General features: G+C 37.6%; 1 protein-coding gene across 2 annotated transcripts in view; it reads left to right on the plus strand.

The window, feature by feature from the left end:
- The window catches only part of XRN2 (5'-3' exoribonuclease 2), an 80,098-nt gene that overhangs the window by 39,612 nt on the left and 24,965 nt on the right, over positions 1-15,521 (plus strand). For both annotated transcript variants that reach the window (XM_067707377.1, XM_067707378.1), the window contains 8 exons: positions 1,071-1,206; positions 2,457-2,564; positions 2,664-2,753; positions 3,908-3,980; positions 8,033-8,116; positions 9,172-9,269; positions 9,920-9,999; positions 11,252-11,308. In XM_067707377.1, the coding sequence (XP_067563478.1) occupies positions 1,071-1,206; positions 2,457-2,564; positions 2,664-2,753; positions 3,908-3,980; positions 8,033-8,116; positions 9,172-9,269; positions 9,920-9,999; positions 11,252-11,308 (726 nt within the window). The remainder of the gene's footprint in view (positions 1-1,070; positions 1,207-2,456; positions 2,565-2,663; positions 2,754-3,907; positions 3,981-8,032; positions 8,117-9,171; positions 9,270-9,919; positions 10,000-11,251; positions 11,309-15,521) is intronic.

Raw genomic sequence — 15,521 nt, forward strand, 5'->3', positions numbered from 1 at the left:
GGAGAATGAGAAATGAGTACTTTGTGGTTCTTCACATTGTATTTTCCAGTGATTAATGATAACTTAGTGAATTAATTGACCTGCTTCTAAGTTTTACCAGAATATACATACATACATACATACGTGTGTACATGTGCATGCGTGTCCTTCCCTTCAACTCTTAGCTCAAAGAGGCCCAAGCATAGGGAGAGTAGGTTAGTTATACATATAATTTCTGCCTGGTTTCTATATTATTCTTTTATAAATCACTTTTTACCTTTAAAAGAATTACCCATGCAAGTCTTTTTTTTTTAAGTAATTTAATTGACTTTCTCTGTATAGTTTAAATATATTTTAACAAACTGAGGAACTTGAACTATATAAAAATATCTTCAGCAAATTTTAAAGTGTAGCTTTAGGGACTTCCCTGGTGGCGCAGTGGTTAAGAATCCGCCTGCCAGTGCAGGGGACATGGGTTCGATCCCTGGCTTGGGAAGATCCCATATGCCGCGGAGCAGCTAAGTCTGTGCACAACTACTGAGCCTGCGCTCTAGAGCCCAAGAGCCACAACAACTGAGCCCACATGCCGCAACTACTGAAGCCTGCGAGCTCTAGAGCCTGTGCTCCGCAACAAGAGAAGCCACCGCAATGAGAAGCTCACGCGTCGCAACTAGAGAAAGTTCGCGCGCAGCACCGAAGACCCAATGCAGCCAAAAAGTTAATTTAAAAAAAAAAATGTAGTTTTAGAATTATTCCACAATCAAAAAGCATGTAAAACAGTATGAAAATTCGAGCAAACAAGTGTTCTGTATCTACTTTAGCATAAGTGATTATTCTTTTTTTAAATGTAGTTTTATAATGCTCTTACTGGAATCAGTGTTTGAGTTTTTGATGTTTAACTCTCTTTAAGTTGGTAATAAATCCTGTGAAAGCGGACTTTTTAGAAATAGTTAAATGAAACCGTGTTTGTTAGCATTACTGTTTAACTCATTTACATTTCACCTGGACATTAAATATAAATTGATTTGGTGATAAACAGGTAGACAGTTACCATATTAATTCAGCATACACTGGCTTTGCCTGGTTTGTAGGTTATGGGAAGCTGGTTGGAAACAGCGGTACTACAAAAACAAATTTGATGTTGATGCAGCTGATGAGAAATTCCGACGTAAAGTTGTGCAGTCTTACGTTGAAGGACTCTGCTGGGTTCTTCGATATTATTACCAGGTACAAAGAGAATATTTTCCTCTAAACCTCTAGTTAGTCATTTTAGGAACATAATTTCTATAATAATGTGTATTATTGAGCTGTATTCTGAGATTAAACCTAGACTTCTTTTTAAGCTTCCTATTTAGAAATTCATTACTTTGAATAATATTTGTTTCTAAAGCTCCTTAGGTGTTAATATATAAACAAAGCTATTTTTTTGCTGTGTCAAAAGATTTCAACACCAGGGAGTATGGTTGAGTATACTTTGTCTTTCAAATGACTAAAGTTTAGTGTTTTTTTAATTGGAATAAAAAAATAAGTGAGGAACTAATAGATAGTCACTAAATGACTGAACAAAGGACAAAGCCTGGAAAATACTATTAAGAATTAGAAAGGGATTTGAATGATACCATTTCCTCTGTATAAGGTAGTGATATTACTTGAAGTGCTTTCTAATTGGAGTCATCTGTATCTGACTTAAAGCCTTTGATAATTGGGATGTCAGATTGATGAGAGGTTAGGTAGACATGGGGATTGTAACACAGATAGTTAATATCTGGTTTTGTGCTCGGAGGTAAGCAAGTTCAGTTTGGTGTGATCTGAAATTAGTAAGTAGAAAGTAATTTAATGTGCTGAGTATCAACTATAAAATATTTTAATTTCATGTTTTACTCCTACCAGGATTTTAATTCACCAGGCACAGAGTGAAAACATATATCAGGGAGACTTCTTTTTTCTATGAGTATAACATGTTTCCGTTTTGATGGGCTTACTTAAATATTTTTATAATGAAGATAAAGTTTTCCCTGAAAATATAGGGAATAGTAAGATGAAGCTTTTGCCTGTTTTACTCTCAATCACAGTGATGTCCCTTCTTCACCTGTAGGCTCAGTAAGTGTCAGCTGCAACTGCTCTTCATTTTATTTGATGATGGCAGCTCTAGAGTTGAAAGAAATGCCACCAAACACATTATAAGGATAAAAATCTTCACCAAATTGTGTTTGTGAATATAAAGTTTGGTATTAACTACTGATTATTAAAGGTGTTTTGCAGTATTTTTTAAATCAAGGGGCCATTGATACGAAGTAAAAAGTTCAGATTTAATCAAAATAACTTAGGACTCATGGAAAAACTTAATGCATGGAATATATACTAGAAGTCGTGCTTTATAAATAGAATATATAGGTTAACAGTCTAATTTTTATTTGTTTTTTTCTGTGTATATCATTAACATAGATTTTTGGGTTTGCTGTTTTTAATGATTGCAGGGTTGTGCGTCCTGGAAGTGGTATTATCCATTCCATTATGCACCATTCGCTTCAGACTTTGAAGGTATTGCAGATATGGCTTCTGATTTTGAGAAGGGTACCAAACCGGTAAGCTTAACTATTTAGAGCCATAAAATTTATAGAATTTTGGCTTAGATAAAAATTGTGTGTTGTATGCTAAAGTTTTTTTTTTTTTCTTTTTTACAGTTTAAGCCACTGGAACAACTTATGGGGGTTTTTCCAGCTGCAAGTGGTAACTTTCTACCTCCATCATGGCGGAAGCTCATGAGTGATCCCGTGAGTCTTTTAGTATTTTGAGTGTGTTGGTAACTGGATTTCTGTCGTACATTTTACCAACATTAGCCACAATTCGTCTTGCATCTCATAGTTAAGAGAGCGAAGTGCAGGAAAAAAAGTAATAGTATTTGAGTTCCGTATATTTTTCACCACTTTATTCTTTTTCTGCTTTCCTTGGCCATCAGGACCCAACTTAGTAAAAAAAAAAAATCATTTGTGTTTGGGAGAAATTCTTAGAACAGTTTTTTTATTCTCAGCCTACCTGTAAGCTATTATTTTTGGTTGTTCCAGCCTGTGTGGTGGCTGCTAGAGCTAAGGCTGGCCCGCTTGAAATCCCCTCCCAGCTGGGTTTGTGGGCGAGTAGTGAGACCCAGCTGGGAGGTGGGGTAAGTAAGCTCTTCACTCTACACTGGGTCCACAGCTGTCTGCTTTAAAATTCCTCTATAATTATGCCTTTTTTCCCCTCTTTTAAAATATAATTGTTGGGGCTTCCCTGCTGGCGCAGTGGTTAAGAATCTGCCTGCCAATGCAGGGTACATGGGTTCGAGCCCTGGTCCAGGAAGATCCCACATGCCATGGAGCAACAAAGCCCGTGTGCCACAACTACCGAGCCTGTGCTCTAGAGCCCGTGCTCCGCAACAAGAGGAGCCACCGCAGTGAGAAGCCCGTACACTGCAAAGAAGAGTAGCCTCTGCTCGCCGCAACTAGAGAAAGCCCGTGTGCAGCAACGAAGACCCAACACAGCCAAAAATAAATAAATTTATTAGTTAATTCTGTTTCACTAGACCTGCAATTTAAAGAATACTTTTTTTTTTTTTTTTTTTGTGGTACGCGGGCCTCTCACTGTTGTGGCCTCTCCCGTTGCGGAGCACAGGCTCCGGACGCGCAGGCTCAGCAGCCATGGCTCACGGGCCCAGCCGCTCCGCAGCATGTGGGATCTTCCCGGACCAGGGCACGAACCCGTGTCCCCTGCATCGGCAGGCGGACTCTCAACCACTGCGCCACCAGGAAAGCCCAAGTCATACCATTTTTAAAAGGAAAGGATGCTCATTTTCTTATCAGGCATGATAACGTGATCAAATGTTATGTCCAATTCTTTGTAACAGAAATATGTGACTTCACTTTTTGAATCTTTACTTGTCTTCCTGGTATAGGATTCTAGTATAATTGACTTCTACCCAGAAGATTTTGCTGTTGATTTGAATGGGAAGAAGTATGCATGGCAAGGTAAAATTTAGACATTATTCCTTTTCGTTAAAATAATTTTCTCTTGGTAAAGCTGTGCACAAACGTGATTTATGGGATGAAAGAATTTCTATATTTTGCCATCCAAACTGGGATTAGCAATGATTGATATTTTAATTGTCACACTGTGGTAAACAATAAATGGGTTGAAATACATTAATCATATTTTTTATCTCCTTTGTGATTAATTAACGGGACTTGGGACTTGCTCCTTTCAGTCACTGACGCCTTGTGAGGTTGCTGAGCAATGTAGAAACATGAGAGTGTCCATGTGGAGATTTACTTACACTCTGTGGAAACTTTGGAAAAATGTATTAGAAATTTAGTTTACATACTTAACATTAATCATACTTTGTTTATTTCTTATTTATGTGTATATTATTTTCTCATTCCATTCTTTTCACAGACTTTGTAGAAAGGATGGCAGTAAAAATTAGTACTAAATGTAAGGTGATATTTCCCACTCAAAAAATGTGTGATGACAGTAAAACACAAGAATGCCTCTCACACAGTAAGCCAATTGTTGTTTCACACCAAAGTCCCTTTCAGCAAATCATTTTAACCTCTTCTTCCACCATATATTTTTCTAGAATGAGAAGCATGTTTGGTAATACCATGCTTTCATTCTTTTTCCCTGATTATTCTCTGGGGGTACAGAGACCAGTAAAATAACTCAAAGAGAACTGTGGAGGAAAAGGGGAATAAATAATAATTTACCAATTGAAATAATTATGAGATTTTAGGGTTGACTTTTGATTTATGTAGTAACAGGAATTTCATATTACTTTAACAGAATGATAGTGGGAAATGCAACCTGTTGATTGGGGCTGTGCAAGTGTTGTACTCTGTGGGCATATTGTGTTATAGGTAAAAAGATTGGGGACTTAGATTGTTTTTGAAGATGCTTTGTAGAGGAGTCACATAGAGGGAGAGGAGGCATAGGAGAACAGGAAGTAGTAAAGTAAAAATAAGTAAAGTTATTTATGTAAGTGTTCGTTAAATGAATAAGTAAGTATATAAACATGCAGATGACTTGCTGACTATCATTGTAGTATAAATTGTCTAGAGGAAAAGTAAGGCAGTGCACATCAGTTAGTTTCTCCACACCCTTGCCAATATTTATTTGGTTTTTTGATAGTAGCCATCTGGATGGGTGTGAAGTGGTATCTCACTGTGGTTTTGATTTTTCATTTCCCTAATGATTAATTATGTTGATCATTTCTTTTTGCATGTGCTTATTAGCTATTTATGTATCTTGTTTTGGAAAATTGTCTTTTCAGGTCCTTTGCCCGTTTTTGAATTGGGTTTTTGTTGTTTTATTATAGGTGTACTTTATATATTATTGATTTTGATGAAGTCCAATTTTTGTTGGACTATTTTGTTGTTGTTGCCTTTGCTTTTGGTGTCTAAGAAATCACTGCCAAATCCAGTGTCACGAAGCTTGCTCCCTACATTTTCTTCTAAGAGTTTTATAGTTCTGGCTCTTACATTTAGGACATTCAGCCATTTTGAGTTAATTTTTGTATGTGGTGTAATGTAAGGGTCCAACTTCATTGTTTTGCATGTGGATATCCATTTTCCCACCACCGGTTGTTGGAGAGACTGCCCTTTCCCCTCTGAGTGGTCTTGGCACCCTTGTTGAAAATCATTTGAGTGCATATGATGGTTTATTTCTGGGCTGTTTATTCCATTGGTCAGAATGTCTGTCTTATGCCAGCACCATACTGTTTTAATTACTGTAGCTTTGTAGTCAGTTTTGAAATCAGGAGATGTGAGTCCTCCAACTTTATTTTTCTTTTTAAAGATTCTTTTGGCTGTCTGGGGTCCCTTAAGATTCCAGATGAATTTTAGCATGGGTTTAAACTCAGACCTTTAATATTTTTATATTTTATATAAATATTTTCATTTATTAGACTCTGTAGCAAGAACATACCTTTCTTGAGGTAAAATTTACTACTGTTAGGAGATGTAGTTTTTTCTCCATACATATCTTTAAATCGTATGGAAAGTAATGATAATACTTAGTTAAGTTCTTGCCTAAGTTGAGTACATCTTAAAGTGATAGATGATAAAATGTATCTGGGTATTTTTCCAACATTTATTGACCATGTGTACTTACAATTATTATATATAATAATATAGCGTAGGGCTTCCCTGATTCCGCAGCGGTTGAGAATCTGCCTGCTAATGCAGGGGACATGGGTTTGAGCCCTGGTCTGGGAGGATCCCACATGCTGCGGAGCAACTAGGCCCGTGAGCCACAACTACTGAGCCTGCGCGTCTGGAGCCTGTGCTCCGCAGCAAGAGAGGCCGCGATAGTGAGAGGCCCGCGCACCGCGATGAAGAGTGGCCCCTGCTTGCCACAACTAGAGAAAGCCCTCGCACAGAAACGAAGACCCAACACAGCAAAAATAAATAAATTAATTAATAAATTCCTACCCCCAACATCTTCTTTAAAAAAAATAATAATATAGCATAGATATTTCGAATGCTGTGTATTTTATATATGAACAGAGAATTTAAGTAATTTGATCAGAGTCACACAGTGTCAGAACTAAGATCTGAACCCAGAGAGTCTGACCACTGTGTTTAACTAAATATTACCACTATTTGGGCTGCCTCTGGGCTGTTGAGAGGATTAAATGAACCAAAGCATGTAACATAGGAAATAGGTGCTCAGAAAAAAGTAGCTGCTGCTACTCTCATTTTTACTATCAACTCATTCTCAAGCACTACCACTGTCACACCTGGGTGTAAGGCGTTCCTTCCTCCCTTGGCCAGTAGGGCTCATTTGTTACTTGTTAACCATATGGCTGTCATTAGCACTGCAAGTTGCTTACTGTTTGGAATTAGCTTCTGGAGTTGATATTGTAGGAAAGTCTTTCTGATAATTTGTTTAGATCCTAAATCTAGTAGGTAGAAAATGAAAGCTAGATAATGTTGTAGTTTTTCATGTTATAACTTTTGTTAAGTGAATGACTAATTACCACTTGAACAACTTTCTAGGTTTTTTCCATCTAAGTGTTTACCAGTTTTTTAGGCCCCATAAAATTCACACTAGAAGTTAGTATTCTCAACTAGGTATTCTCCTTACTTGTAGTACAATTGAAGACGTTTCCTAACTTTGAAAATATGGTAGCTAAATAATTAATGACAACTTTGGAAACCTTTCATTTCTCATCATTTTAAAGGGAAAATATCACAAATACAGCAGTTTTGAGTGGGAGTAGTTTCAAAATTATTTAGCTTTATTTAACATTTCTCTTTGCTATTTATCTTAAAATTTTTATTTGGCCAAAATACTATTTTTACTGTATACAGCAGCACTTATTATGCTTCAATAACTTCGTATATTTTTCTAGTAATAGATATCGTATTACTGGTGTGCTTCTTTGAAGATTATGCACATGGGTCCAGATAAAGCAATGATTTCAATTCTAGCACACTCCAGGGGACAATTTTCAACCTGAAAATAATCATCTGTTCTACCCGCCCCTAAAATTTAAGCAAACAAGTGTCTAAAATTTTTGTGTGTGTAAGTTAATTATTAGGTCTTAAAATATAACAGAATATTATGCAATTTTAGAGCTGCAGGAGTCATTTCGAGTATTCTAGTTAAACAGAACTTCTGAGTATTTTTGTTGAATGATCTCTGTACAAAAGAAGAAACCAAGGTCCTAAAAAGATGAAAGGATGAACCCAAGCCTTTGGGAGATTGACTGGTTTGCCCGAGGGCATCTAGTAAGGAGGGCGAGAACAGAGAGAGGCTGGTGTCTAGGTGGCCACTTGTTCATTTAATTTAAAAATTTTATTATCACAGAGTTAAGATCAAACATGGTTTTCCATATGAGCCATTTTAAGGGTGGGGAATTTGGAATTTTTTCTTCTACATTTGAATTTTGGCTAAAGATTAGAGTTCAGTTCCCAAATGTTTTTATATTAGCAGGGATATTCTACTAGAAATGTTCATTTGGACCAGTTGGAATTTAGGTGACCCTAATAGCTGGGCGGTTGGTGTGCGTTTATGTCCCCAGGTGTGGCTCTGTTGCCGTTCGTGGATGAGCGAAGACTGCGAGCTGCCCTGGAAGAGGTGTACCCGGACCTCACCCCCGAAGAGAGTAAGGCCGACGCCCCACTCAGTCAGCAGTGAGTCTGTGGGACACAGACTTCACGTTTTCTTATAAAATTAGAACTTTTGGGCTTCCCTGGTGGCGCAGTTGTTGAGAGTCCGCCTGCCGATGCAGGGGACACGGGTTCGTGCCCAGTCTGGGAAGATCCCACATGCAGTGGAGTGGCTGGGCCGGTGAGCCATGGCTGCTGAGCCTGCGCGTCCGGAGCCTGTGCTCCGCAGCAGGAGAGGCCACGGCAGTGAGAGGCCCGTGTACCGCAAAAAAAAAAGAAAATATTAGACCTTTTTTTTTCATTTGTGAATTTTTCACAAAGGGGGCAAAATCACTGATTTTACTTCTTTGTAACAAAAGTTAAATTTGTTTCTTAAAATTTATTACCTGTAAATTGAATAGTAATTAAATGAAACTTTTAAGTTATAAGTATTAGATTTCCTCCATCTCCCTTCTTCCCTTCCTCCTCCCCTACCCCCCAAATAACAATAACTTTGCTTGAAGGTTAAGTTGAGTCAAAAGCATTTGCTCTCAGAGTGTTAACTTGAAATGTTATTTTTCAGAAAAAGTAGGATTTTGTCATTAATACTGACAGTTAAAATATTGGGAAAATTGCAAGGCTGGGCTCAATTGGAAAATTTATTTAATACCAGTGTAACAAACCTATAGAAATAATATCTCCATTAACCATCCTTAGGATAATTTTTGTTCTCAGATGATAAAATTAGTGTTTTCTCAGGGAATGTTTGTTTCTTATAATAAGAAATTGAGTTCTGTATAAATAAGAAAACTTTGACCCTTATCTTGCAATCCCATAATAATTCAGGTATATTTTAGTAATTTTTTTGATAGTCATTGATTTTTGAAACTTTATCATCAAAGTTTTTTTTTCTTCTGCAGAGACATATCACCTATTTAGACCTATTGTTAAATTATTTTTCACAGACTTTAAGTTTTTAAAATTTAGATGCATCTTTTAATTTTGTTGTCATAAAAATTGCTCTTGCAGATACAATGGTTTGATCTTTATTCTTTTCCTACTTTCCCCCCAGCTAGAAGAAACAGTCTTGGAGGTGATGTCTTATTTGTGGGGAAACATCACCCACTGCACGACTTCCTTTTAGAGCTGTACAAGACAGGTTCCGCAGAGGTACGGTCTCCCTTCCAACATGAAGTGTTTTTAAACAGTATATTTATTTGGTTAATTAATCAGGAATACCTAGTTAATTAATCAGGAATACCCTTTTTAAATTTGGTAAAATATAAACATGATTTACCATTTCAAGCATTTTTAAGTGTATAATTCTGTGGCATTAAGACCATGTACAAAGTTGTGCAACTACCACCAACTGTCCGTTTCCAGAACTTCATCTTCCCCATCAGAAGCTCTGTACCCATTAAACAACATTAAACACTGCCTCTCCATCCTCCCCTCCTCCCAGCCTCTGGTAACCTCTCTTCTTCTTTCTGACTATGAATTTGTCTAATCTTGATACCTCACGCAAGTTGCATCATACAGTAGTATTTGTCCTCTTGTGTCTGGCTCACTTGGCTTAGCATAATTTTTCAAGGTTCAGCCATCTTGTGTTAGAATTTCCTTCCTTTTATGGTTGAATAATATTCCATTGTGTGTATACGCTACATTTTGTTTATCCACTCATCTGTTGATGGGAACTTCAGTGGTTTCCACCTTTTAGCTGTTAGGAATGTTACTCCTGTGAACGTTGACGAACAAGCATATGTTTTAGTCCCTGCTTTCCAGTCTTTCGGGTGTATAATCAGGGCTGTGTTTTTCCACAGTCAGTGGATGTACCACCTGAACTATGCCATGGGATTCAAGGAAAGTTTTCTTTGGATGAAGAAGCCATTCTTCCAGATCAGTAAGTATTCATTGTATATAATTGAAGCGATTGGGAGGATGTATAGTTAGCATTTTTACTTTGTTGCCTAAATGTTTCATTTTCTAGTAATAATGAGAAAGTAGTGAGAAAACAAAACAACAACAGAATACCCCTGGACTAAAAAAAGACTTGGGGTCAAAGCCCAGCTCTTGGGGCAATCCGCAAGGTCAAAACTATTTTCATAATAATACTAAGATGTTATGATGCTGTTTGCCTTTCTCTTTTCCTCCCTTGAGTGTATGGTGGAGTTTTCCAGAGGCTAAATGTACTGTGATACCTCAAGAGATTGAATCAGAAGTGGATAACAGAATCCAGCTATTAAGATAGATACTAAGCCATGTATTAAAGAAAGTTAAAACAGTAACATTCTTCTCATTTGTTTTTGTTTTGCTTTGTAAAATATAGTGTTTTTTTCATAAAAATGTTATATAAATTAATGGTAGGTTTATTACTAAATTGTCTTATTAGGTTTTCAATAGTAGGTTTATTAGTATTATCTTTAAATTAGTGTTTAAAAAATTTCTTAGTTTTAATTTTTAATAGGTAAATATTGACAGATATAACCAACATGAACAGAAGTTCTTTGGGGTCCTCAATTGATAAGAGTGTAAAGGGGCTCTGAGATCAGAGTTTGAGAACTGCTGCTCAAGGGTATATAGATCCAGGAATAGAATTGCGGGTCATAAAATATGTGTATCTTCATCTTTTCTAGATAATATCGGGGGGGTTTCCAAAGTGATTACACTGTTTTATAATCTGTGTCAGTTTGTGAGAGATCCTGTTGCTCTGTTCTCGTAAACTCTTGGGATTGTCACGACCTTACGTTTTGTCAATTTGGTGGATGCTTGTTGGGATCTTGGGGTTGACAGTTGTATTTCTCTGATGACTAATGAAATTGAATGCTGTATGGTATATCTCTTAACTATTTGGTTTTCCTCATTTATGAAATACCTGTTCTGTTTTCCTGTTAAGTTATCTGTCCCCCCACCTCCCCCTTTTTGGTTTGTAGGTATTCTTTACAAATTCTGATAAAAGCCCTTTGCCCATAATTGTTTTCTGTTAGTGAGATTACAAGCAAGGAAGACAAGGCCCTTTTTTAAAGATATATACGATTATATTGTTTTGCTGGTGCATTTTAATGATTTCCTCAGAAACATAGCAACATCTTGCTTCCACTTATCCAAAAGGTTACGATTCACAAATAGATGGTTCTTCTCTTGTTTCTTTTTAGAATAGTATGTTCTCCTGTTCCCATGTTAAGGGATCTGACACAGAACGCTGCGATCAGGTAAGTTTCCCCAAACTGCTGACATTTGCCCAGAATGCAGCTCTGAACTTGCAGATAAGTTTAAGAAGACTGGTTCACCGGGAAATGGTAGCTGTTATTCCAGCAGTGCTTTGAGATTGGAGAGTCCCTGTGTTGCAGACCTCCTAGTAGAGCCTCTTGACTTTAAATTATGTATATTGTTAAGGTTACTGATTTAACAAGCTTGCTTCTCTGCTTTCTGGTTTCCCCTAACAACCTCTAATTCTTCCTGGATTAGAAAAGTGGGAGGCAGAAAGTAGGAGTTTCCAGGAGTAGTTTGCTGTGTATGTGCAAACAGACCTCTTCACCCCAGAGGCCCACACAGCTTCACCGTATTGTAAGACTATTTATTACATTTATGGTCGTGGCCCTGCTGAGTTTAAAAACAAAACTGTTAATATACTTTATTTTGGTTAAGATGAGATAGACGAATTTGTGGAATTTTTTTATCAACAATTTTAAACTTAAGGGGCTAATTTCTGCTATCTGGAAAACTTATACTTCATTTCTTCAATGGTGACAGCATTTTCTACTGAGTATGTAAAATATAATATAGCTATTTAGATAAAAATCAAACTTACTACTCATTTATGTAACTGTTGTATGTAAGTACTAATCTTGATGGCAGGGTTTATGTTTTTGTTTTCTTCAGTCTTTAGATGAGAGTAGGGCAAATATTCTAGTAATTCAAGGATTTTGTAAAAGCTGTTCCTGAATACTCCTTTATTTCTCTCATCCTCAGGGAATATTTTGGATTTTACTTAGATTTCTCATTGTGACGTATAAGCATGTTTATTTTCCTGTCTTTCATGGCTTTAGAGAGCAACTGCCATTCTAGAAAGGCTTTTACGTAAAGAAAACCATTGTGAATTTGGAAAATCTTCCTAAACCAGTTGCCTTTATTTATCTCTACCCACAATTTTAGTTTATCTTTGCACGTAATTCGTCCTGGCTCTTTGTCTGTGGGCTCTTTTGTTAAGGGTGGGATTCAGAACCGTAAGCCAAGCTGCTGTGCCCACCACAAACAGTCTGGCTGCGGCAGAGCCAGTGTGGACTCTATGTATTAACCCCTGGGGTCTTTGGCTCCCAGCCGAGCTTCAGGCCAGTTAACTCCCACCTGTCCTCTCTGTTTGCTGTGCTCCTCAATTTCTCAGCATGTTCTCAAGGGTCTTCCTTCACAGCCCTCTAGAAATAGTTAATTCATCTTAACTATCTAATTAGGATAGAGACTTGCGCAAGGGAAGAGTTACAAACTTGACAGATCCTGGAGTTTTTGTTTGTATGATGATATGGTGGTGGTGATTTCTGAGCCTGAAATGGCCTTTGGTGTTGTTTGGTATCCACTGTTTTTACAAGATTTATTAATTTATAAAAGAAATCTGAGATTCAGCTGTATATTCAAGTATATATTGAATATAACTTCATAATAAAATTGACTTAATTGAGTTGATTTCCTAGAGATTTCGTGAAAGACCAAAGTGTTAACTCTTACCGTATGAGGTGATTTTCAGTGTTTTCTCTGAGGGGTCATGTTGAGGCTGAGATGCAGTTTACTGCAGTTTTGCGTGTGTTTGTTTCAGGGTTTCTTGTGTAGCCCAGTGTTTTTTTTTTTTTGCTTTATAAACAAAAAATCTGAAAAGGTAGCTTCCATAGTCAGCTGCCAGTTCTGTTTTGACTCTTGATATTTTCCCCCTTCTCTGTTTGCATGCATCTGGTATTGCATTCCATGTTTGAGAAGTTGTTTCCTCACATTGACTTTAGGTAGATTCTTCCCATCGTGTTAGGTCTTATCTATAGTATTGAGAAAGTATATTTTAGAAGTTATTGAAGTGTCTTAAATTCATAGAAGGATTCTTAAAGAATACAATCAGCAGTTACCTAGGATTTTTTTTTCCAATTCTGATTCCATAAGTCGTTCAACATAGTAGTAGTTTAACTTTGAACAGAGCTGAGCTATCTCCCTGAATTTTCCTCAGTCTGCTCTTCCTCCACCATTGTAATTTGCTTAGCATAGTATTTTAGAATAATTCTTTGTCAAATTTAAACATATAAAACCTGTATATGATTTTTAAATTACAAAAAAGTTATCTTCCTGGTGTAGCAGCACAATTTTCTATCCATCTGGGGGAGTAGATGCACACACACCCCCTTGGTCTCACCTCGGACTCTGTGTCCACACTGGCTGCTTTGTTCTGCGCCCCTCACACGCCTCCTTGCCCATCTCTCCGTTCTGTCCCTCGACCTCCTGTTCCCCCAGATGCCCAGACTTAGGAGCTTTGGCTTCTCACTTTACAGGACTCCATGTACCTACACTACTGCTCTGGAATATTTTTTTCTTCCCAATTATTTTTCATATCTGGCTTTTCCCAGTGAGCCTGTTCTGTACTCACTCCTCCTGGATTACCGTAGTGCTCTCCCAGCTGATTTTTTTTTTTAATGCCACCTTCCTTCCCACTGAATCTGTTGTCTCATCTTTCTTAAACACTGCCACCCCTCGGCGATCTTTGGTTCCTGCCCTAATTTGGTGGAGCTGTGCTCTGTGCCTGAGTGCCCACAGCTCCTCAGGGACACCTCCTCCTTGCTCTCTAGGCTGGTCCCTTCCGTGTCCCACTCATCTCTGTGCCTTCCTCCCAGTGCTTGGAATGCTCTTCCCTTTGCCTACCCTTCATTGCTTTTCTTCTCTTCTCAAAGGTAATCTGGGTTTATGTAATCTTTAGAGATGTTTTCATTAGTAGCATTGTCAGATTTCTCTTTTTCTCTCATGGCACCTGGCATCCTTCTAAACCCATGTAAAAGCTTGGCTTTCATAGTGTTGGAACCTGTGTTTGCCAGATTCTTCTAAGAGCCCAGACTTACTTCTTCAGAGGACTGCTTCTCAAACGTTCTGTGTTCACTTTTGGATGGATCAGGCAAGGGATAGAATGTTTTCTGTCTTCAAGGAGATGTTTTTAAAATGTGGATGTACGTGAAGATAGATTTTTAATATAATGACCATTACTGCCATGTTTGTAAGACTCATGGTTGGCAAGCAACTTGAGATCCAAAACCTGAAGAAGTGGAGGACACACGGAATCAGTAACAGAGTTGATGGTTGGGAACACTTGGGAGGGTTTAACTTTCACTGCCTGTAATACTTCATAGGACACAGCTGGTTAACCTCCTCTGATAGGATGTCAGAAAAGACATTGTTAAGTCCTATAAACTCTTTAAGTGCTTTAAAATGTCAAGTATATGAATCGTGAACAGTTTGCAGTGGTTTGCTGATTGAGCATTAATTATGGAATGTATCAGGGAAAGGTAAAAATGAAAAGATTTCTGGAGTTTTCTGCTTTCTTTGTGATGTGTCCTAGCACTCTCAAACAATAGTAGTACTTAAATAGCGTTTATAAGGATAATTCTTAAAGTGAATGGAATTGGAAAAGGTGTTGTGCATTCTGGTTTTTTTCTATTGAGACTTTGCTGCAAAGTGTCTAAAGTGCTACTTGTGATAAAAATAAAAGCACTGTTCAGTTTCCTTACTTTACAACTATGCTTAGGTTTAAAATTTTTAATTTATATTGTCCTTAGTGTGTTTATGAAGACAATTAAGTGATTAAAATAATAGGGAGGTTACCTAACCAAGGAGGGGATCTACTGTACAAGCCCTCGTCGGAGCTGGTCTGGAGGGTAGAAGCTTATGCTGGCTGACTCGGCGCTGTTCCACCTCGAGGGAGTGGTTAAACCCCCTCCGCTGTTCACCAGTTAGATGAAACAATATGAATCTACGCACCGTTCTCTGACCTTAGCCGGGCAGCCTGTTGGGTCCAGAGGTTCTTCTGTTAACTCGTCTCCTCCCTGAGGGTGCTTCTGACTTTATCTCCATATTACTGCTTTCCCTCCCCAGTAAACTCTCCACAATTAATGCCTCTTGTTTCTAATGGTGGGAATTTCTCAGAGTAATCTATATTTTTTCCCCGTTATTTTTATTTATATATTTTAGTATAATGGAATTATTTCCATTATTTTTAATGCTCTACCTATAAAAATTTGAATTACGTTAACCTGAAAAAAACCAAAAGCACTTTGAAAGTTTGGATCCAAATAAAAAGTTACCCTTTGGACCTTTGCCTAATGGGTTCCTGCCTAAGTCTGTTTTACTTTTAGGAAGTTTAAGTTGTGGCTGATGTTATCACATTGGAAAAAAGTACAGTAGAGT

The sequence above is a fragment of the Pseudorca crassidens genome, chromosome 15 (assembly GCF_039906515.1).
Source record: "Pseudorca crassidens isolate mPseCra1 chromosome 15, mPseCra1.hap1, whole genome shotgun sequence".
Taxonomy (NCBI): domain Eukaryota; kingdom Metazoa; phylum Chordata; class Mammalia; order Artiodactyla; family Delphinidae; genus Pseudorca; species Pseudorca crassidens.